Source organism: Podarcis liolepis, assembly GCF_965112155.1.
Source record: "Podarcis liolepis genome assembly, chromosome: 15".
Taxonomy (NCBI): Eukaryota; Metazoa; Chordata; class Lepidosauria; order Squamata; family Lacertidae; genus Podarcis; species Podarcis liolepis.
Window position 1 is genome coordinate 3,934,827 of NC_139566.1, and position 21,770 is coordinate 3,956,596.

Genomic DNA, 21,770 nt, shown 5'->3' on the forward strand with positions numbered 1-21,770 from the left:
ACTACGGTTGTCTGCAAGGGATTCCCACACAGCAAGGTTTATTCGGCCAGCCTTCATGTTTCATCTGCAGACGTCCACTTGCTGGGAATGTGAGTTTGGCAGAGCGCATCTTTGTTTGAGACTCTGTCCTGCCATGTGACACCCCAATTCCTCCTGGCTTATTTTGAAGACGTTGAGGCGCTGCTCCTGAAAGCTGTAAGTTGCCCATGACTCACTTCCATGTCGTTTTTAGAAAAAAGAAGAAGGAATTGACTAATATTGCATATTCTCTTTGGCAACATTTTTCTTTAGACAAGCCTGCCCAGAGATGTAAAATGTTGGTGTGCATTTTCCAGCTTACCACTGATTTTAACTTTTTAAAGAACACATTTTAAATAGTTGTTCTTAACTGTTTCTCTCTTTTTTTTTTTAAAAAAAAGATATTTATTGATTTTTTAAATTACATACTATGCATACACATATTACATTATATTTTACATTTGTTCTTGCTCTCCCGAGCTGACTTCCCTCCTTCCTCCTTCCGGCTTTTTTGTGTCGTCTTTAACTTTTTGTGTTGTCTTTATCCATTTTGTATAAAGTTCTTCAATTTTTGTCCATGAAATGTCTGTAAACAAATAAATCTTTCTATATGTACAATTCTTATTGTCTGTCTATATTCAATTACAAACACTGTTCAACAACGGTCATAATATGTTCTTAACCGTTTCTCACTGATCATTTTAATAGGGCAGCCATATTCCAAAAAGGGAAAATTCGGACAGCAAAAAGTTGTTTTTTCAGTTTTGCCCAAAGTTGTGGTTGAGCTTTCTAAGGAAATTTGCCAGAACCTACACTTCCGCCATAGGTTGCCATACGTCTGGATTCCCCCAGACATTAGGTGATTTCCGCCAGGACACTGTTTCTGACAGCCAAATCCTGGTTATGTCCGGATGTATGGCAACCCTAATTTTAATTCTTCCCATAAGCAGCTTTTAGGTTGGTTGGTTTCCCCAGTCCAGCAGTGCCTGCATTTCGTGAAATAAGTAAATAAAGACATCTTCTTCCGAGGCTGATCTCCTATTTGGGGTCTTCCCTTGCTTTTTGCTTTTTTCTGGCCCATGTAGGACCAGTCTCGATAGTTGGCCTTGGTGAAGATTTGACGTTTTCATCCCCCCAAAAGTTTTTGATTTGAGTTTCTACTAAAATGAGGCTGCATTTTAATGTTGTATTTTAATCAATTGTTTTTATACCTGGTGTTAGCCGCCCTGAGCCCGGTTTTGGCTGGGGAGGGTAGGGTATAAATAAAATTTATTATTATTATTCCACCTTAGACACCCATCCTGCCCATCACCTGTTCCCTCACCTGTCAGGTTTGGGCTCAAGTCTCTGAAGGGTGTCATTTTTTATTCCTGATGCTCCAACCCGTCGAAAGTTCCTGGTTGCAGCCCCGCCAGGGATAGAAAGGAATTACGTACGATACTTGGCAGCTTGCCTTGCGAAAGGCATAGACTTCTTGGCTTGAGAGCTACAGACCGGACTGGTTTTTCCTTCATCCACTTATCGCGGGCTGGTCGGCTGAGGCCCTCCCTCAAGGTGCTGGGTGGAGGTGACTTGTCACTGCCACTCGCTCACGTAGGACAAGGCACTTGCTGCTGTCCGGGAGAGAGACACAGAAAACAGCCAGGTACGTTCTTCAGACGTGGGTTTTTTTTTGGGGGGGGGGGAGTTGCATTTGGGAGTTGCCAACTTTTAAAGACCAGTCCCGCTCCTCTGCCATTGTGATCTGCTTGATGCATAGAAGACTGGGAGGGTGAAACTTTTACCCAAACCGCCTCCACTCTGGGAAAAGGTCTCACCTGCTTAATTCCTGCTGTTTAACATCATAGGGACACAGTGGCGCTGGGGGTTAAACCACGGAGCCTAGGACTTGCCAACCTGAAGATCGGCGGTTCGAATCCCTACGACGGGGTGAGCTCCCGTTGCTCGGTCCCTGCTCCTGCCAACCTAGCAGTTCGAAAGCACGTCAAAGTGCAAGTAGATAAATAGGTACCACTCCAGCGGGAAGGTAAACAGCGTTTCCGGGCGCTGCTCTGGTTTGCCAGAAGCGGCTTAGTCATGCTGCCCACATGACCCAGAAGCTGTACGCCAGCTCCCTCGGCCAATAAAGCGAGATGAGCGCCACAACCCCAGAGTCGGCCACGACTGGACCTAATGGTCAGGGGTCCCTTTACCTTTACCTTTAACATCATAGGAGTCAGGCGGCTTTAGAAAGTTGGCAACCCTACCTAGGATCTGGGGTTCAGTTTAAGGCAGGCAGATGGAATGATTGGACTATTTCTCAAACTGATCCTGAAGACAGAAATGAGAGAGGCGGCGGGGAGTAAATTTTCGAAAGGGGATGAGTCTCAGACCATATTCCTCCTCAGTGATACCTTAGGCAAGCGTCCCAGTGGATCTCTTGAGGGGTTGAAAGTGAGAGAAATTAATGTGGTTTTTTAATTATTATTTAAATTTTATTAACATATAAAACACATACATATACATTTACACAATACACGTACACAACACACTACCTTACTTTCATAACATAAAACATACCTACATTACTCTATATAACACCTACCTATACTATACATATCAACACACCTACCCCACTCAGACACCCACCAAGTGACTTGACTTCCAGCCGTTCTTGTTACACTACTTTATTTTTCCAGCTAGCTTAAACGCATTTCATTATTTCTTTAATCTCTTCTTCTATCTTGACTTTACTCTCCTTTCACTCTAATTGTATTCTGGATTCACTTAGTTTCTGTCAGAAATTCTACTTTTTCCACATAAATTTTGATGTATTCCTTAAAGATAGTCCGCTCCTTATTCACTTTTTGTATTGCTTATCCTCCCTGTTAGTTCGGCAATATGGAAGTATTCCATCATTTTAGATAACCAGTCTGTTTTAGTTGGGACGCTGCTGCTTTTCCAATTTTTGGCAATCAATAACCTTGCCGCTGTAGTTGCATACATAAATATTGGTCTGACTGTTCTTTTTATTTCCTCTGACATGATACCTAGGAGAAAGGATTCTACACATGTGGTGGGAGTGCAAAGAGATAGTGGGATTCTGGGAAGATATCTATAACGAACTGAAAAAGATGTTTAGATTTTCATTTGAAATTAATGTGGTTTGATTGACCACAAGGTAAATCTACCTTGACTCTTCTAACACTCAGCACAGTTGAGTGTCCATGACTCATTTTGTTTCAAGGGAGAAACACTGTTCTTTCTTTCTTTTATATACATTTTTATTGATTTTTTTAACATATCAGTCCCAATGGTTATACAACATTTCTTCTCATCTTATACAATATTTTAGATTTCCATCAACACCACTGATGATTTTCCGTTCTTTATCACTTATTCTTATTTCTTATTTCTTAATTTCTATATTACATTTAATTATCCTTAACTAATAATTCTCTTCATAGTCTTTCTTGCAGTATTTCAAATAATCCACCTTACTAAACTACTTGCAGTCCTAACTAGCGTAATCTGTTCATCACAATTACTTTTCAAATAATTCATATATTTACTCCAGTCTTCTAAGAATCTCTGGTCCCGCAGGTTTCGAATCCTTCCTGTTAATTTATCTAGTTCTGCATAGTCCATCAACTTCATCCTCCATTCTTCTTTCATCGGTAGTTCTTCTTGCTTCCATTTTTGTGCCAATAATATTCTTGCTGCTGTCACTGCATATAAAAACAACTTACAATCCTGTCTATTAATATCATCTCCCACAATGCCAAGTAAAAATGCTTCTGGTTTCTTAATAAATGTATATTTCAACATCTTTTTCATCTCATTATATATCATTTCCCATAAGTTTTTCACTTTTTTACATTCCCACCAGGTGGAGAAACATTTTTCTCCATGTATTGCGGCTAGTATCCTCCAGGTATTTTTCCCAGTCCTCTTTTAAAGCCATCCAGCTTGGTGGCCATTATCAGCTCCAGTGGCAGAGAGTTCCGCAGTTTAACTCCGCACATTCAGCTTCACTAGTGTTATGACAGAGCTTTCTCAAGCTCAAACCTTAGTAAGTGTCCAGATTCCTCCGTCTCAGACACAGAGGTCAGGTGGGATCTCTCTGTGCCGTGTAGCTTGCGATAACAGCCCCCCTGTCTGTTGTTTTCGAAAGCTCAGATTTGACAGCTGCGGGCGCAGGATGTCGCTGGTGAACGGAATCGAGAGACGATCCTTGGTCAACAAAATCCTCAGGCACCTGCCCCTTGCGGATAAGGTGAGCGCTTGGCTTGGCACTCGTCGAATCATGAAGATTTCGGAGTTTCTGGTGACCATTCCATCTCTGTCTTATTTTGCTCTAGACAGCTGTTTGGGGCACTCTGGGGACGATCAGACCCCACCTGAACTTTGAGGTGGAAAAAGATGTCCAAACTCTCCTTGACGCTGTCAGTGGGAAAGGTAAGAAATCACAGTTGTGGTGTCCGTGTGTTGTGTCCTTGCTGGTTTTTTCCTGTATATATGTTCACCTCAGAAGTAGCGATTTGACTGAAGGTTGCTCAATGAACTTTTTCTCTCAATGAGAAAGGAACTGAATGTGAGCCGCTGCCCTCTGTACAGTCTGACAGTGTCACATTCAGCCGAGTTTTAATCGATGCACGTCAGGACTCAAACCCGTAACCCCTGGCATCTTACGAATGGCACCACGTAGGAGACGCCGGCTCAAAAAGTGGGATGCAAACTGACAGATCCCCTTTGTATAAAGTGTATAAAGTTATATGTACGTGTTTGATTCATAAATGTGACTTCTCCTGTTACAGAATGGAAAGGGGGGGGGTTATATGTGAAGAACATATACAGAGAACCACGGTTTAGTGACAGATAGGTAGCCGTGTTGGTCTGCCATAGTCAAAATAAAAAAAATCCTTCCAGTAGCACCTTAAAGACCAACTAAGTTAGTTCTTGGTATGAGCTTTCGTGTGCATGCACACTTCTTCAGATACACTGAAACAGAAGTTGCCAGATCCTTCTATATAGTGAGAAGGTGGGGAGGGGTGTTACTCAGAAGGGTGGTGGGAATGGGAGATTGGCAGATAGCTGAGATGAGCCTGCTGACGACTCTTAACGACTGTAATAGGTCTTACAGGAAAAGGCAAGGGGTGAGAAGGTGAAAAATGGCTTAGTCATGTATAATGAGATAAGAATCCAATGTCCTTGTTCAAACCAGGTCTCTCCATGGTTTTAAGTTTGGTAATGAGTTGCAATTCAGCAGCTTCTCTTTCCAGTCTATTTCTGAAATTCACGGTTTAGTGGTTAGCCTCTAAATTTGCTATCCATCATGACAGGTGTCGAATATGTAACCGTCATTGACCTACTGACCAACAGGAGCAATGAACAGAGGCAGCAAATTGCTGAAGAGTTCCTGAATTTCACAAAACAGGTGAGGATGGGAAGCAGCAAACCCCTGTTAGATCTGGAGTTTTTTTGGGGGGGGAAGGGAATCCGATACGTATTAGGGGGTTTCAATCTGACCCTTCAAATGTCCATCTGAGTGCCAGCTTTCTATAAACTTTGGCTGGTTTGCCAGCTTTGGCCCATCTTGACTTTAACAGCCTTATTTATTTACTTACTTACTTACTTACTTACTTACTTACTTACTTACTTATACCACACCCATCTGGCTGGGTTTCCCAGCCACTCTGAGTGGCTCCCAACAGAATATTAAAAACACGATAAAACATCGAGCATTAATAACTTCCCTAAACAGGGCTGCTTTCAGATGTTTTCTAAAAGTCAGATAGTTGTTTATTTCCTTGACATCTGGTGGGAGGGCGTTCGACAGGGCGGGTGCCACCACCGAGAAGGCCCTCTGCCTGGTTCCCTGTAACCTCACTTCTCGCAGGGAGGGAACCGCCAGAAGGCCCTCGGCGCTGGATCTCAGTATCCGGGCAGAACGATGGGGGTGGAGACGCTCCTTCAGGTATACTGGACTGAGGCTGTTTAGGGCTTTCAAGGTCAGCACCAACTCTTTGAATTGTGCTCGGAAATGTACTGACCATAGTGTTGTTGTTGTTTAGTCGCGTCCGCCTCTTCGTAACCCCCTGGACCAGAGCACGCCAGGCACTCCTGTCTTCCACTGCCTCCCGCAGTTTGGTCAAACTCATGCTGGTAGCTTCGAGAACACTGTCCAACCATCTCGTCCTCTGTCGTCCCCTTCTCCTTGTGCCCTCCATCTGTCCCACCATCAGGGTCTTTTCCAGGGAGTTTTCTCTTCTCATGAGGTGGCCAAAGTCTTGGAACCCCAGCTTCAGGATCTGTCCTTCCCGTGAGCACTCAGGGCTGATTTCCTTCCGAATGGAGAGGTTGGATCTTCTTGCAGTCCATGGGACTCTCAAGAGTCTCCTCCAGCACCAGAATTCAAAAGCATCCATTCTTCGGCAATCAACCTTCTTGATGGTCCAGCTCTCTCTTCCACACATCACTACTGGGAAAACCAGAGCTTTAACTATACGGACCTTTGTTGGCAAGGCGATGTCTCTGCTTTTTAAGATGCTGTCCAGGTTTGTCATTGCTTTTCTCCCAAGAAGCAGGCGTCTTTTAATTTTGTGACTGCTGTCACACTGACCTCTCCTTCAAGGATCACTGCCTTGCCATGGCGAAGGGGCTTGAATAACTCAGAGAAGCTATGAGCTATGCCGTGCAGGGCCACCCAAGATGGACAGGTCATAGTGGAGAGTTTTGACCAAACGTGATCCACCTGGAGCAGGAACCGGCAAGCCACTCCAGTATCCCTGCCAAGAAAACTCCATGGACAAAGACTGACCATAGTAGTTCATGCCTTTGTAACAGTCGGCTTAGACCACTGCAATGCACTTTGCCTGGGGCAGCCTTTGAAGACTGTTCAGAGACAGTTTTAATCCTCCTCCTAACGCATTTCTATTTCCCCTTCTCAGGACCTCCTGAAAACTCTGGAAGCAGCTTTTTCCGGGCACCTAGAGGGCGTGATCACGGGTCTGCTGAAGCCGGCAGCTCAGTTTGATGCTCATGAAATCAACCTGGCCCTGAAGGTACGGCCATCGGTCCCTGTCTTGCTCAGTCAGGCCATTTGTGCACCTAGCCCTGCATTGCCCACACGGACTGGCAGCAGCTCCCCAGGCTTTCAGGGAAGGAGCATTTCGTAGCCCCACCTGGAGATGCCCAGGGAATGGGAGGATTGAACCGTAAACAGAAAGTAAGATTCTAGTCCTCATGTTTAAAGACCACTTGCCCATCTAGCTGAATATTGTCTACACTGACTGGCAGCAGCTCTCCAGCAGGGAGATTCCAGATTTGAACCCGCGACCTTCTGCATGCACGAAAGCAGGTGCTCCACGCATTGGACTATGGCTTTGCCGGGTCTTTTCCTCCTGGTCCTATTCATGGACCAGGGTCTGAGTTGAGATGCGGTTGCTAGGCAACCACAACCTCCTCCATTCTGCACCATCCGAGGGCAAGAAGAGAGGGCAGCTTGCTTGGTCTACCCAGAATTTTAATCTGGTTTTAGTCTCTTGCTGTTTTAAGTTCCGGGAAATCTTAAATAATTGTTGCTAATTTTTCTTAGGAGTGACTTTATTCATCAACTTTTTTTTTTTTGCAAACGGCTTTGAGGGTGTGTGGGTTTTGTTTTATTTTTAAAAAATCAATATTTGCATTTTATGAAATAAATAAAAAAAAGACTTAGCAGCCTGGAAACTGACCGCATCGCCTCCTCCTCTCCGCCCTCGTCCTGCTCTTGAGCTCCCTCGCCTTTTCAAGTGTGGCCACACTTAAGATGCTAAGGTTACTCAACAAACGCCCTTCCTCTTTCCAGGGCCTGGAGGCAGATGCGCTTCTCGAAATCCTCTCCACCCGAACCAGCCAGCAACTCCGGGAGATCCTGAGCTGCTACAAGCATGGTAAAGAAGGAACGAAATAAAAAATGATACACTTTCTTCCCACTGTCTTTTAAAGGACAGCTAAGGGTGGAAGGTTGTGGACATACCTGGTTTGGAGAAATTAGAGAGTTATTCATGCTTTCTGAGAATCCCCAAATCATTAAGCCATGGGGGCTGGATCCAGCCCAATTGCCTTCTAAATCTGGCCTGTGGATGGTCTGGGAATCAGTGTGTTTTTCTCCTTCCTGAGGGAAGGAGCTTCTGGGGTGCAAAGGATCTGCTCCTGGGATGCCTCTTCCCTCACAAACCGCCCCCCCCCCCCCGCAAAAGGGGAAATTGGTAGATTGCCAGCAGGCTGCGAAGTCTTTCTCAGTAGACCAGAAAGCCTTTCTTGACTCGGCTCGAACTGTTGGAGAGCTCTGAGCCTCGGTGTTCCACAGATGTAAAATGGGCCTGCATGCTGCGGCCACTGCTGCACCACGTTGCTTTTTCCTCCTCCCTCCCAATCACTTTTCCTTTTGTGCCGTGTCTGTTTTATTCCTTCATGCTTCCAAGCTGACCTGGAAAGCTTTTCCAGCAGTGAGCAGCGGGTTAAAAAAGGCTTTGAATGGATGAGTAAAAATATTAATTCTAGCCTGGTGTGAATTTCTCTCTCTCTCTCTCTGTGTGTGTGTGTGTGTGTGTGTGTGTGTGTGTGTGTGTTTTTCACCTAGAAATATGAGTGGTTGTGAATGAGAACCTAAAGCATGGGTAGGCAAACTAAGGCCTGGGGGCTGGATCTGGCCCAATTGCCTTCTCAATCTGGTCCGGCAATCAGTGTGTTTTTTCCTTGAGTAGAATGTGTCCTTTTATTTAAAATGCATCTCTGGGTTATTTGTGCCTGGTGTTTTTACAGGAGAAGAATGTGTGCTTTTATTTAAAATGCATCTCTGGGTTATTTGTGCCTGGTGTTTTTACAGGAGAAGAATGTGTGCTTTTATTTAAAATGCATCTCTGGGTTATTTGTGGGAATTCGTTCACCCCCCCCCAAAATAATATAGTCCGCCCCCCCCCCAAGTTCTGAGGGACAGTGGACTGGTCCCCTGCTGAAAAAGTTTGCTGACCCTTGCATTAAGCCGACAGGCTGCAGATTTCAGGACAGGGGGAAAGCAAGTCATCCTTTGCACAATGCATCGTTAACCTGCAGAACTCGCCGCCACAAGATGGCATCATGGACTTTTTTTTTTTTTTTGTAAAGCTGATTATTTAAAGAAGCACTTCGTATTATTTTTATCTGATGTAAGCTGCCTTGGATGTACTTGTGTTTAAAGGTGGGGTGTTTGTTTGTTTGTCTGAACATCCTTTTAGACCTCATCCTGTTAACATAAACAAGTCCCTCAAGTCATCATATAAAATGAGGTGTTTGGGGGGTTTTTTTACCCAGGAGAAAACAGAAAAGAGAGAGATAGGTCCTGTTAACATAAACAAGCCCCTCAAGTCCGCATATAAAAATGAGGTCATTAAAAAACAAAACGAGAAAACCCCAGCACAAAACAGAAAAGAGAGAAATAGGTGCCACAGGTTTTGTTCCTGCTCAAAATCCTAATGGCGTTGCTTAACTCCTGAAAGTCTATCAGATTTGGGTAAAACCGTTTCTCTTTAATCCAAAACGGTTTCCTCCCCTGTGCCTAGATTTCAGTTTGGATCTGGAGAAGGACATCGCTTCCAGAACCAGCGGCTTCCTTCAGGGCCTCCTGGATGCCTTGATCAAGGTAAAAGTGGGGGGAAAGGACCATTCAGAGGCACTTAGGGCATTTGTGTCTTTGGGGTCAATTGAGGAGCCAAATAAGGATTCAGACATAGCAATAATTATAGTAATGAAATGCAGAATTGGAAATGATTTTAGAAAACCATTAGACGGGGTTGAAGGAAGTCTTAGGCTGTGATAGCCAAAGATTTGATTTGATAGTCATGAGATGCTATGCTGGAAAATATGTGTAAAAACCAATAAATATTATTATACCTGGCTCCAGGGACTCTCCCCAGCCCCCAACCAGCCTTTCTTCACATCCTCCTCAAGTGGCTTTGCCCGGCTGAATCATGGGAACTCTAGTTTGCTAAGGGCACTTAGAACTGTAGCAGCTTTGGAATCATCTCTGTAAATAATTATGGTTAATTGGGTAAAAATAGATACTGTGCATATATATATATATATATATATATATATATATATATATATACACATACACATAGATGTATATTATTATTTTATTATGAACATGCTGATAAGTTTAGGTAATAGGTTTATTAGAGTGAAAAGATGTTGAAAAGGACGGGAAGTCTAATTTAAGTAGTAAATTTATACTAAGAAGACACATATCTTTTTGTTGGAATTCTTATTCTGATGTTTGATTTGTAGATTACAATATGTCTTAGATGTATGGATGCAATTTGGGTTAATAAAGCATTAAAAAAAACAGAACTGTAGCTCTGTGCTGGGGAAAGCTACAATTCTCAGGATCTGAGTGGGGGCTTTAAATGGGTGGTGAGTTTGCTTTGGTACAGATGGTCCTATGGTTGTAAAAAAAGAGAAAAAGACTGTGGTTGATTGCAGGGATATTATTGTTGGCACCCGTCTGTCTCGGGAGACAACAGAGGAGTGTGTCTTTGATGGTGAAGTCAAAGGGACGTTGTAAAGTCCTTAAATTTGGCCCGAGGTGACACGGGATGTGCATACCTAAAATTCACACATGCTGGTTTCTGTTATAGATGCAGACTTAGCCTGCTTTTCAGAGGGAAAGCCATTCTATATGCAATACTTTTTTTCAAAATCACCTAAAAAATAAATAAATTTTAAAATGGAGGAGGAAGGTTTAGGAGACCTGTGATTTACTTCAGAAATATTTGGGGTTTTGGATTTCCCCCAACAAAGCCTTCAATTAATCAGGAAGCATATTAAGGGTTTTTTTTTTTTTTTGCATTTTAAAAACATTTTAATGTATTAAAGCATCAACCTGGTGACCTCCAGACGTTGTTTTTTTTTTTATTATTATTATTATTATTTACCCGCCCTTCACTGTAAGGTCCCAGGGTGGGTTCCAATATAAAAACACAATATTAAAAACAGTTTAAGAGTCTGAAATATCCAGAGAGGCCCAGGATGGTGAGATGGCCTTATATGCAAAATTTATGTACCACTTAATAATAATAATAATAAAACTAAGCAGTGACATCACTAGTCTAAAGTATTCATTTAAAAATCAGCAACTGAGCAGTCATTTAAAAACAACAACAGTGGACATAATCAAATTATCAAAATGCAATTATGGCAATCTGCATTGGGAAGGGCTGTTTTAGGAATCTGCCTTCCAAGCAGAGCAGCAAATACATTCTCTAAACTTTAAAGCAACATGCTAAGTTGAAATTGAAAGCCAGGCGGAATAGCTCTGCTTTACAGGCCCTGCGGAAGGAGGTTCAATCCTGCAGGGCCCTGGTCTCCTGGGACAGAGCATTCCACCAGCTCGGAGCCACCACTGAGAAGGCCCTGTTCCTGGTGTAGGATAATCTGACTTCCTTAGGCCCACTCCGATTCAGCGGTAAGGATTGGGTTTTCCCGGGGGGAAAGTGGAAGTGTGGTTTGAGCCTTAAACTGGCCGTTCTCTAGGCCCATTAAAATCGACAGAGCGGCTTAGAAACAGCTAGTTTAAGTTGTTTCTGTTGTGATGGGAGGAGTAAAGCGTAGTTAATTTGGATCCAACTCAAGGACTGCCAGCCCACGGCCAATGTCATTGACATCTGATTTTCTGCTTTCTCCCAGGGCAACCGTGAAAGGCACTCTGGGGTCATTGACTATGTTTTGATACGGCAAGATACGCAGGTGAGACGTCCAAGTCTGGAAATGGAGATTATTCAGACTCCATGATCTCTCTGATGCATGCAAGCCCTGTAGAGATCTCTATCCCGTTGAAAATGAGATTACCCCATGGTTCATAAAGGCCAAACACATCAGGATACACAACAAGGTTTGGGCCTGATCCTGCCTGTTATGTACTGAGTTGAATAGGATCCAAAATGCAGCAGTCTGACTGGTCTGTGCGCTGCTTGAGTGCACCGCTGTACTCGGTGCACCTCCTCCCTGTCAGATCCCGAGTCGTCAGTGAGGTCTTCGTGGTGGACCCTCGGTTGGGATGGCAGCCTCGGCCGTGCCTCTTGCGTCGACCTATTGGCAGCTTCCGTTGCCAGGGCCTCCTCCAGAGCGACCTGGAACGTTAGGTCCTTCTTAGCGTAGAGGCGTCGTTGCAGCTTCTCATCCTTCGGGCCACCGATGAGGCGGTCACGAAGCATGTTCTCCAGCTCTGAGAAGTTGCAGAACCGGGCGGCTTGGCGGAGAGAGGTCACAAACCCAGTTATGGTTTCCCCAGGGGCTTGCCGCTTTGCGTAGAAGGCATTTCGATGAGCCACCACTGAGGGCTGCGGCGAAAAGTGCCCCTTCAGCCGTTCCATTATTGTTTTGTATGGAACAGTAGCAACGTCTTCAGGTGCAAGGACAGCCCGGGCGATTTCAAACGTCTCCTCTCCGCAGACGCTGAAGAATACCGCCCTCTTCCTGGTGTCTTCTTCGTCGGTGACCCCCTTGGCTTCTAGGAGGAAGGTGAAACGGGAGGCGTACGCTTCCCAGTCTCCAGATGCTGGGTTGAACGGCGAGAAGCTGCTGTCGGTTGCCATTCTGAGTTCCTTGTGTCCCGGAGCTGAAGCCTGGATACACAGTGCGAGGCAGCGGTGCGGCGGGTGGCGGTGCTGTGTGTGGCGGTCAGCTCAGCAGGATCCCATCCTCATCGCCAGTGAAATATACTGAGTCAAGAGTGGATTTCATGCTCTTTATTCAGCTCATAGTGGTGAGGAGGAATGGAAGTTCCCCCAGAATATCTGCTTTATATACATTATTTACACAGTGGGCCCCACGTGATTGGCTAATTCCAGGATTAACCTGTAGGCCAATCAGGTTGCGGATTCACTTCCATCTGGAGCTGGATTGGGTGGCTCCTGCGGACCAATCAGACTGCTGCATTCTGGATCCTATTGTTCTAGGACCAATCAGACTGCTGCATTCTGGATCCTATTGTTCTAGGACCAATCAGACTGCTGCATTCTGAATCCTATTGTTCTAGGACCAATCAGACTGCTGCATTCTGGATCCTATTGTTCTAGGACCAATCAGACTGCTGCATTCTGGATCCTATTGTTCTAGGACCAATCAGACTGCTGCATTCTGGATCCCATTGTTCTAGGACCAATCAGACTGCTGCATTCTGGATCCTATTGTTCTAGGACCAATCAGACCGCTGCATTCTGGATCCTATTGTTCTAGTACCAATCAGACCGCTGCATTCTGGATCCTATTGTTCTAGGACCAATCAGACCGCTGCATTCTGGATCCTATTGTTTTAGGACCAATCAGACCGCTGCATTCTGGATCCTATTGTTCTAGGACCAATCAGACTGCTGCATTTTGGATCCTATTCAACTCAATACATAACACTGCCGCTGAACTCTCCTCGTGTTTTCAAAGAATGTGTTCCACCCATGCTCCCTCCGTGTTTAATTTCTCATAAATTTCCCATCAAGTTGATGGAATGGCTTTAAGGAATAAGCTGCGCGTGCAGATTCGAGTTGCATTTGTGCATGCTATTATAGATGGCGAAGCAGCGATAAGGAATGCTTTTGCATAATCAAATGCTCTGTTTTGTATGTATGAGTGCAACTGCATGACATGATTAAAAAAATCGCAGCTCTACAACCGCCCCGATAAAAAGCTTTTCCTTGTCTCGCATTCCAGCTGTGTGAGGTTAAATGAATAATGATGGAGTTGGGGGAAAATCGGCTGCACTGGATCAGAGATAATTAAGACGTAATTGGTTTGGGGGCTAAAGCTTCAGGGCTCCCCAGTTTCTATTAAGACTGGGTGCACTCCTTAAATGAGGCTCTGTTCTTACTCATGTTTACCGGTAATACGGAGAGTACCCCTCTCAGTTATATCCCTACACATGTTGCATCCCTAATTTGAAAGTAGATCTAAATGCAGGGAAACCCCTGCTATAAATAAGTCAGAAATTAGATTGTTTTAACAAAAGGAGGGAAAGAACTCTATGGAAAATCACTTTTTTAAATTCCTTGCTCTCTAGCGCCATCTCTGTTGCATGTTTATAGCGCATTCAAATCGCTGTTTTTTTACTAATGTAGCTGAGTCCTCAGATATGTGAGGAGCAGGCTCTAGTTACTCTGCGATTGGATGGCACCGATTTCACTCTGCGCATGTTCTGGGGATTGCTTCTACACCCCATGTCTTGTAAGCTCAAGGCCTGTTGGTTTAAATAGGTCATGCGGCACTTCAAATAGGTCCCGGGCACTGGGCTGAGTACTGATCCCTGAATTAAGTTGTTACGACAGAGAGGGCTGTAGCGACTTCAAAAAAGGCTGTTTTTATTTCGACTGTGCAATTGTTTTGTTCAGTGGTGTGTCTCTGTGGTTTCTTCCAGGCCCTCGCGGGTCCCAGAGGCGGTGACCCGGGCAGGTTGGATGAGAGCGAGTGGATCAGGATCCTAACCGAACGGAGTCCCCAACATCTAAACAGAGGCAAGGTCTAGTTTGCAAAGCTTGCAAGTTGCTGTTTCTGGGGAAAGGAGTTGAGTTCAGCCATGCTGGCATTCTATGCAATGCACTAAAACGGCGTTCTCATGGGCCCCAATAGGTTTTTCAGGGGCTCTTCCCTTCATAATAAATAATAATAATAAAAATAATTTTTTATCAATACTCCGCCCTCCCCGGTTCAGAAAACCGGGTTCAGGGCGGCTAACAACAAATTTAAAACACTTAATTGATGCAACAAAAAACAGCATAAAATACAGTATAAAATGTGAATAACAATAAATTCAGAATTGAAAAATCAATTTAGGGGGGAAATCCATCCAATAAACATTAGATGGTCACCAGGGCTAGCTGGCTAAATTAGTCCTATTTGGGCCAGCAAGGAGACCAGGGGAGAATTAGCTGTGGGATCCCAGAGTGGGTAATCTTCATAAAAAGGGGAGGGGGAGGGAAGGAAGGGGAATAAAAGATCAGGCTAAGCTCAAATTAAAAGCCAGGTGGAATAGCTCTGTCTTACAGGCCCTGCGGAAGGACGTTAAATCCTGCAGGGCCCTGGTCTCCTGGAACAGAGCATTCCACCAGCTCGGAGCCACCACTGAGAAGGCCCTGTTTCTGGTGGAGGATAATCTGACTTCCTTAGGGTCCGGGACCTCTAAACTATGATTATTCAGTGAATCTGCTTTTGAGGTGACCCCTTCAGAGTGTACAAGGCAGCTTCAAATATTCCTAACATGTTTAGAAGCAGTCTGGCTTAATCCTTTCTTTCTCCCACAGTGTTCGTCTCGTACCACAAGATGACTGGCCTCCAGGTGGAGGAAGCTATGAAGAAGTACTTAGAGGGGAAGGCCCTCGAGGCTGGCTTGACCCTGGGTAGGTAAGGGGGCGTGGGCTGGATGTGACCCCCCCACAGAGCCTTTCTATCTGTCGTGCTTGGAGGGGGGGGGCGGTGTATGAATGCAGAGATACCTTGGTCAGACCCCACATGGAATACAGTCATACCTCGGGTTACAGACACTTCAGGTTGTGTGATTTCGGGTTTCGCACCACGCCAAACCTGGAAGTACCGGAACAGGTTACTTCCGGGTTTCGGCGCCTGCGCAGAAGCGCTAAATCATGCTTTGCGCATGCGCAGAAGCGCCAAACCGCGACCTGCACGTGCGCAGGTGCGGCGCTGCGGGTTGTGGATGCTGTGGGTTGTGAACGTGCCTCCCGCATAGATCATGTTCGCAACCCGAGCGTCCACTGTACTGTGTCCAGTTCTGGGCTCCCCAGTTTAAATAGGATGTTGACAACCTGGAATGTGTGCAGACCAAGATGATCAAGGGTCTGGAAAACAAGCCTGATGAGGAAAGGTTGAAGGATTGGGTACCTTTTGTTACGATATAGAAGCAATGCGGCCGCTAGCTACTGCTAGCTTGAGAGCAAAACATAATGGGAATGTTGGGACTGTTCCGTGGGAAACAGAGGGACAGTCTATTCACAGTGCGAAGCACCGGATTTAGCTCAGAGTGTAATATGAGCTGTACAGGAAGTACGGGAGGAGTTTGTCTCTCTGCTGTTGGAGTTTGAAGAGAGCAGACATGTTTTCTGTAACGCTGCAAAGACAGAAATAAAGGCATGTAAATACGTTTCTGTCTATCTCTCTTTCCCCTGCCGGGGGGGGGGGCAGCAGGGAAGAGTGGTGTGTTCTTCTCACGCTGAGAAGGATAAGCCGGGTGCCTGGAGAGTGGCCAGTTTCTCCTGATAAAGGCTTGATTCCCAACATCTGGTAGCAAGGAGCCGGTGGTTTTGATCCATGAAAGCAACGAGAGAGGTTGATGGATCGTACTTCATCCTCTGCAAGGAGATAAGGAAGATATGGTAGCGGGCGGATGGAAGCTACAAGGACGGCCGAGCACCGGAGGAGGTGTTTTTGATGAGCAACGGAACCCCTCATGCTGAGAAGGATCGCCTATCGCGACCTAACCTGTATCCTGCCGGGGAATGCAGACAGGGAGGTCAACCGGAGATCAAGCCGGGTGCCTGGAGAGTGGCCTGGAAGAGAGGAGACTGAGAGGAGATACGAGAGCCATCTTCAAATATCTCAAGGGCTGTCACATGGAGGAGGGAACAAGCCTGTTTTCTCCTGCTCCGGAGGGGAGGACTCGAACCCATAGCTTCAAGTGACGAGAAAGGAGATTTTGACTAAACATCAGGAAGAACTTCCTGACAGTAAGAGCTGTTTGACACTGGAACGGTCTCCCTTGGGAGATGGTGGACTCTGCTTCCTTGGAGATTTTAAAGCAGAGCTTGGATGGCCGTCTGTCATGGATGCTGTAGTTGAGATGCCTGCATTCCAGGGGGTGGGACTGGATGACCCCCTGGTGTCCCTTACGACTCTGCAATTCTGATTCTATGCATGTGAATGGTATCTATTTGTGAGCAGGGCGTGTATGTCTATCTACTCTTGACTCTGGCCTCATCTGCCGTAAAGGAAATAACACACCAAACATGCTCAGGGACACTCTCGTCCTTGACGATTTCATGTTTTCTGTAGAGAGGTCTGGCTAGGAACGAGCAGGAACGGTGAGATTATAGTTAGTGGCTCAGAAACCTGGGTTTGGAGCAACTCTGACAGAAACGCTCACAGGATGGGCTAGTCTCTCGCTGTTGGCCTAGTCTATCTCGCAGGGTTGGTTGTGAGAATACAGTGGGGTGATTTCTCCCCCATAACCAACTGGGCATGACCCAGAGCAGTTTGGTTGAGGAGGAGGAAGTCAACAGGTCAAGTTGCTCCAGCACAGAGCTGTAATGTTGTTGGTGAATTTCTACCTGCGAATCCCCGAAAAGCTGGGGATTTTAGAAAAGAAAGATTGGCTTGTTTTGGGTTCTTCTTCTTTGGCAATCACTCATAGCCAAGTAAGATTGTCTTCCATAAACACAGTTTTAACAATGAGTCCGTAAGTGACTGTGGAGGCCAATTCTGGATCCACACGTCCTTCCACAGTGGGGACATTAGTTTCCGGGCGGGAGCTGATCACGGTGTGGATTTGCCCAGCGTGCCTTCCTCCTAGCATGTTTCTCCCTTGCGTCCTGAGTTCGAGTGTCTTCAAAGCCCACGACACATTTGGTCAAGGCTGTTCTCCAACTGGAGCGCTCGCAGGCCAGTGTTTCCCAGTTGTCAATGTTTATACTACATTTTTTTTAGATTTGCCTTGAGACAGTCTTTAAACCTCTTTTGTTGACCACCAGCATCACGCTTTCCATTTTTAAGTTTGGAATAGAGTAGTTGCTTTGGAAGACGATAATCAGGCATCCACACAACATGACCAGTCCAACGAAGCTGACGTTGAAGAATCACTGCTTCAACACTGGTGATCTTTGCTTCTTTCAGTACGCCGGTATTAGTTCACCTGTCTTCCCAAGTGATGTGTAAAAATTTTCGGAGACCCCATTGATGGAATCTTTCGAGGAGTTGGAGATGGCGTTTATAAGTGGTCCATGTTTTCACAAGCGTACAGTGTTGTTTTGGGTATGCTTCAGATAACTGAAGATGGTTTTCAGAGACGATATGAGAACATGTTGGTTATCCGATTGGTTTATTATTATTCTAAATCCATGTTCTTTTGCAGTCTCCATCCTCAGAAACACCCCTCTCTATTTTGCCACAAAGCTCTACCAAGCGGTTAAGGTAAGGAGAATTAATCCACCCTTATTTCTCTCTTTCGCTCTGTCGCACAAGTGTATCCTTCCCTTTCTCTAGGAATTTGAATAAAGTGTTTTGGGCACCAAAACGGCTGCAGACAGGGCATGGCTTGACGCGAAATGACTGCTCTGCTGTTGCTTTTGGATTGCAAATGAGACACGATTTATTGCACTTGTGAACACCTTTAGAGTCACACTGTGTTTCCTTTTGTGCCCTAAATCGGCGGGGTGGCATAACGGAATGACAATGTCTTTTGTATAATTAATTGCACGAGTTATAATTTTGTCGCAGCGGATGGCGAGATGAAGAACGGAAGGGCTGGTGTAATTCCTCCATACATCCCCAGTAAAGGAGCTGTTTGCCCTCTGCCACAGCCTTGCAAATAACCCCACCCAATTCACTAGCCTCTGAAGAAGAGCAATCCTATCCCGATGGCTGTGCCTGCCTCTCCCAGCTTTCTTAAACTGCGAGATTGCTATGACATCTACAATATATAGATATCCTAACCCTCACCTGTCTGCTCTTTAAAGGGTCCAGAAACCAGCCCAAGAACTCTGGCCCGCATCCTGATTTCCCGTAGCGAAACCGACCTGCTCAGCATCCGATCCGAGTTCAGGAAGCATTATGGGATTTCTCTCTACTCCTTCCTCCAGGTAAGGGCGCCAGGCTTTCTTTACTGCGGGTGGGGAGTGGGCAGAGATGGAGGGAGGAAGAGCAGGGGTCCAGGGCTGCTCCATCAGCATCGCAGCTTTGGGTCCCTCCCCTCCTTGAACTTTTCCATCCCAGCCGGTCCATGAAACGACATGCAAACTCGGAACCTAAGTTTGCTGATTTCCTCCTCCCTCCTGATTCGTTTTCCTTTTGTGCTGTGTCTTTTTTCCTTAAGTGAGGTGTAAGAGGAGGGAGCCTATTTTGGCTGAAAAGTGGGGATGGCTTTAAATGAAATTAATCTGCTTGGCCATGGTGGGATATTTAGTTAGCTAGACCTTCCGTCAAATCCTACCGGGATCCCGTTTTGCAGAGATTATTAACAGGGTTCTCTTGTCAGATATATGTATGTTCAGGTCAGCAGAGGGGAATAGAATATCTCCTCTTTTGGATATTGTTTAGTCGTGTCCACCTCTTAGTGACCCCATGGACCAGAGCACGCCAGGCACTCCTGTCTTCCACTGCCTCCCGCAGTTTGGTCAAACTCATGCTGGTAGCTTCGAGAACACTGTCCCACCATCTCATCCTCTGTCGTCCCCTTCTCCTTGTGCCCTCCATCTTTCCCAACATCAGGGTCTTTTCCAGGGAGTCTTCTCTTTTCATGAGGTGGCCAAAGTCTTGGAGCCTCAGCTTCAGGATCTGTCCTTCCAGTGAGCACTCAGGGCTGATTTCCTTCAGAATGGAGAGGTTGGATCTTCTTGCAGTCCATGGGACTCTCAAGAGTCTCCTCCAGCACCAGAATTCAAAAGCATCTATTCTTTGGCGATCAGCCTTCTTTATGGTCCAGCTCTCACTTCCATACATCACAACTGGGAAAACCATAGCTTTATAAGTGCTTAATTCTGGGTGGGCTGTGCCCCTTACTCAATTACACAAAGCCTTCTAAAATCCCTTTTTATCTTCCATCAGGCTGAAATGAATGGCAACTACCAGACCGCCTTGCTTGGTCTGTGCAGAGCAGAAGATCTGTAAGTTATGCCTCTGCTGACAAGCCTCTGTGTGCAAAAGCAGTCTACCTCTGAATACCAGGCAAATGCTTACATCAGCCAACCACCTCTTCCTCCTGAAGGCCCTGGAGTCCGGCCAAAAGTCACCCTCAGAGGATCTTGATTCTCCATTTGCGCTAATTTCTTCTTGTTTCTCGGTTGGTTCTGGAAATATTCGGGGGGGGGGGGCTGGGAATGATTTAAGGAGAAAGAGAGAGATGCCGTACGTATTTCTTGCTGAGCCAATGCAAACTGTGTTTAATTTGGTTGCGAACATCCAGCCAATTCTGTGCTGGAAAGCAAAATGGAATTAATTGCTCACGAGTCGTGAAGGTGATACGCTACCGCCAACATCAGAGACCGTTTCTCCACTGGACACTGCTGATTGCCTTTTTCTCTGGGCGATACCAACCAATCAGGGTTCCTGTGCTGAATTTACATTTACAGAAGCTGGAATCTGGAACACCTGTGGCCCTCCAGGTGTGGCTGGACTCTTATCACCTGTAGTCAGTGTTGGTGGAAGTTGTAGTCCCTCAATATCTGGGGAGGGGGCATAGGTCCCCCTCATATCCATCCCAGCAGCAAAGGACAACCTATCAGCCTTTCTCAGGAACTACAACATCCCCTTACCTGGAACCGTGTAGTTTAACATATACCGTATTTTTCGCTCTTTAAGATGCACCAGACCATAAGACGCACCTAGTTTTTGGAGGAGGAAAACAAGGAAAAAAATATTCTGAATCTCAGAAGCCAGAACAGCAAGAGGGATCGCTGCGCAGTGAAAGCAGCAATCCCTCTTGCTGTTCTGGCTTCTGGGATAGCTGCGCAGCCTGCATTCGCTCCATAAGACGCACACACGTTTCCCCTTACTTTTTAGGAGGGAGAAGTGCGTCATATAGAGCAAAAAATACGGTATATTGCAGGTCTTTCTGTCTTGGTAAGCTCACCTTTTCTCCACCACCTGACCTATTTAGCTCCACTTCTTTAAAAATGAAGTATGTGATAATAAAGTACCTGTGAGCATATAATGGAGTGTTTTTTCCCCTCTTGGGGCAGATGTAAAGTTTTGGCACCTCCCCGTTTTACAAACTGAGTTGGGCTGCGCTCTCTCATCAGTCAATTCCTTTTATCGTTCAAAAACAGGCCGGGAAATTGCCTCCGTTAAGTCAGGCAGCAGATTGGGTGTTAAGAATGGGAAATATTGCAAAAAAACAGTGAGGGGCAGGAACTTCGAAGAGGCGTTCCTTCTTTTCCACCAGGCATGATGGGACAATACTGCAGTTCTAGAAGAGGCAGACCACTTGTTTCATGCACTAAAAAGGAGCGTGTTTTCTTGTCTACCCTGAGAGGCAGACTAGGCAGAGAGGCAGCTTCATGGACGAGCGGGGATTGAACCCTGACCTCCCCCAAGTCCTAGACCAATTCTCTTAGCACTGTACCATCCTGGATCTCTACCCAACACTGGAGTTCCCGCTCCTCCATCCCTCAGTGGATCTCATCACGGCTGCCCCAAATATTTTTGTTTTCTTGGATCTAGTTTAGGGAATTCAATTCCCACCCGGTGTTTTTACCATCCACCATTTTAATTTTTAAAACGTCTCCAAGTCCTTCTCCAATTATGCTCTTGGATTCCTGACAAGAGACCTGAAGACCCTGGACTGTCCCCATTCCTGCCCACCCCCACCCCCCGGCAAAGCTGTAGATAAAAACTACCTCAGCACTGGGCTGTGTAAGAATGTGGCTGCCAGACTGGTGATTGGGAGCAGCCGCCGAGACCACATAACACCAGTCCTGAAAGACCTACATTGGCTCCCAGTACGTTTCCAAGCACAATTCAAAGTGTTGGTGCTGACCTTGAAA

The 21,770-nt window shown here is 45.7% G+C and overlaps 3 protein-coding genes across 4 annotated transcripts in view; 1 reads left to right on the forward strand and 2 right to left on the reverse strand.

The window, feature by feature from the left end:
- Positions 1-21,770, reverse strand: part of HORMAD1 (HORMA domain containing 1) — a 578,262-nt gene that overhangs the window by 190,396 nt on the left and 366,096 nt on the right. The gene's annotated exons all lie outside the window — the stretch shown is intronic.
- Positions 1-21,770, reverse strand: part of CERS2 (ceramide synthase 2) — a 162,364-nt gene that overhangs the window by 59,885 nt on the left and 80,709 nt on the right. The gene's annotated exons all lie outside the window — the stretch shown is intronic.
- On the forward strand, positions 1,491-20,938 carry ANXA9 (annexin A9). 2 transcript variants are annotated; one of them, XM_083477320.1, is made up of 13 exons: positions 1,491-1,663; positions 4,172-4,273; positions 4,359-4,455; positions 5,340-5,434; positions 6,948-7,061; positions 7,844-7,928; positions 9,579-9,658; positions 11,704-11,763; positions 14,423-14,519; positions 15,306-15,401; positions 18,143-18,201; positions 18,747-18,869; positions 19,834-20,938. In XM_083477320.1, the coding sequence occupies exons 2-13, from the start codon at positions 4,199-4,201 to the stop codon at positions 19,894-19,896; spliced, it is 1,044 nt and encodes a 347-aa protein (XP_083333446.1). In that variant the 5' UTR covers positions 1,491-1,663; positions 4,172-4,198; the 3' UTR covers positions 19,897-20,938. The 2 variants fall into 2 exon arrangements, with proteins under 2 accessions (XP_083333446.1, XP_083333447.1); XM_083477321.1 differs by having other exon boundaries at positions 4,177-4,273.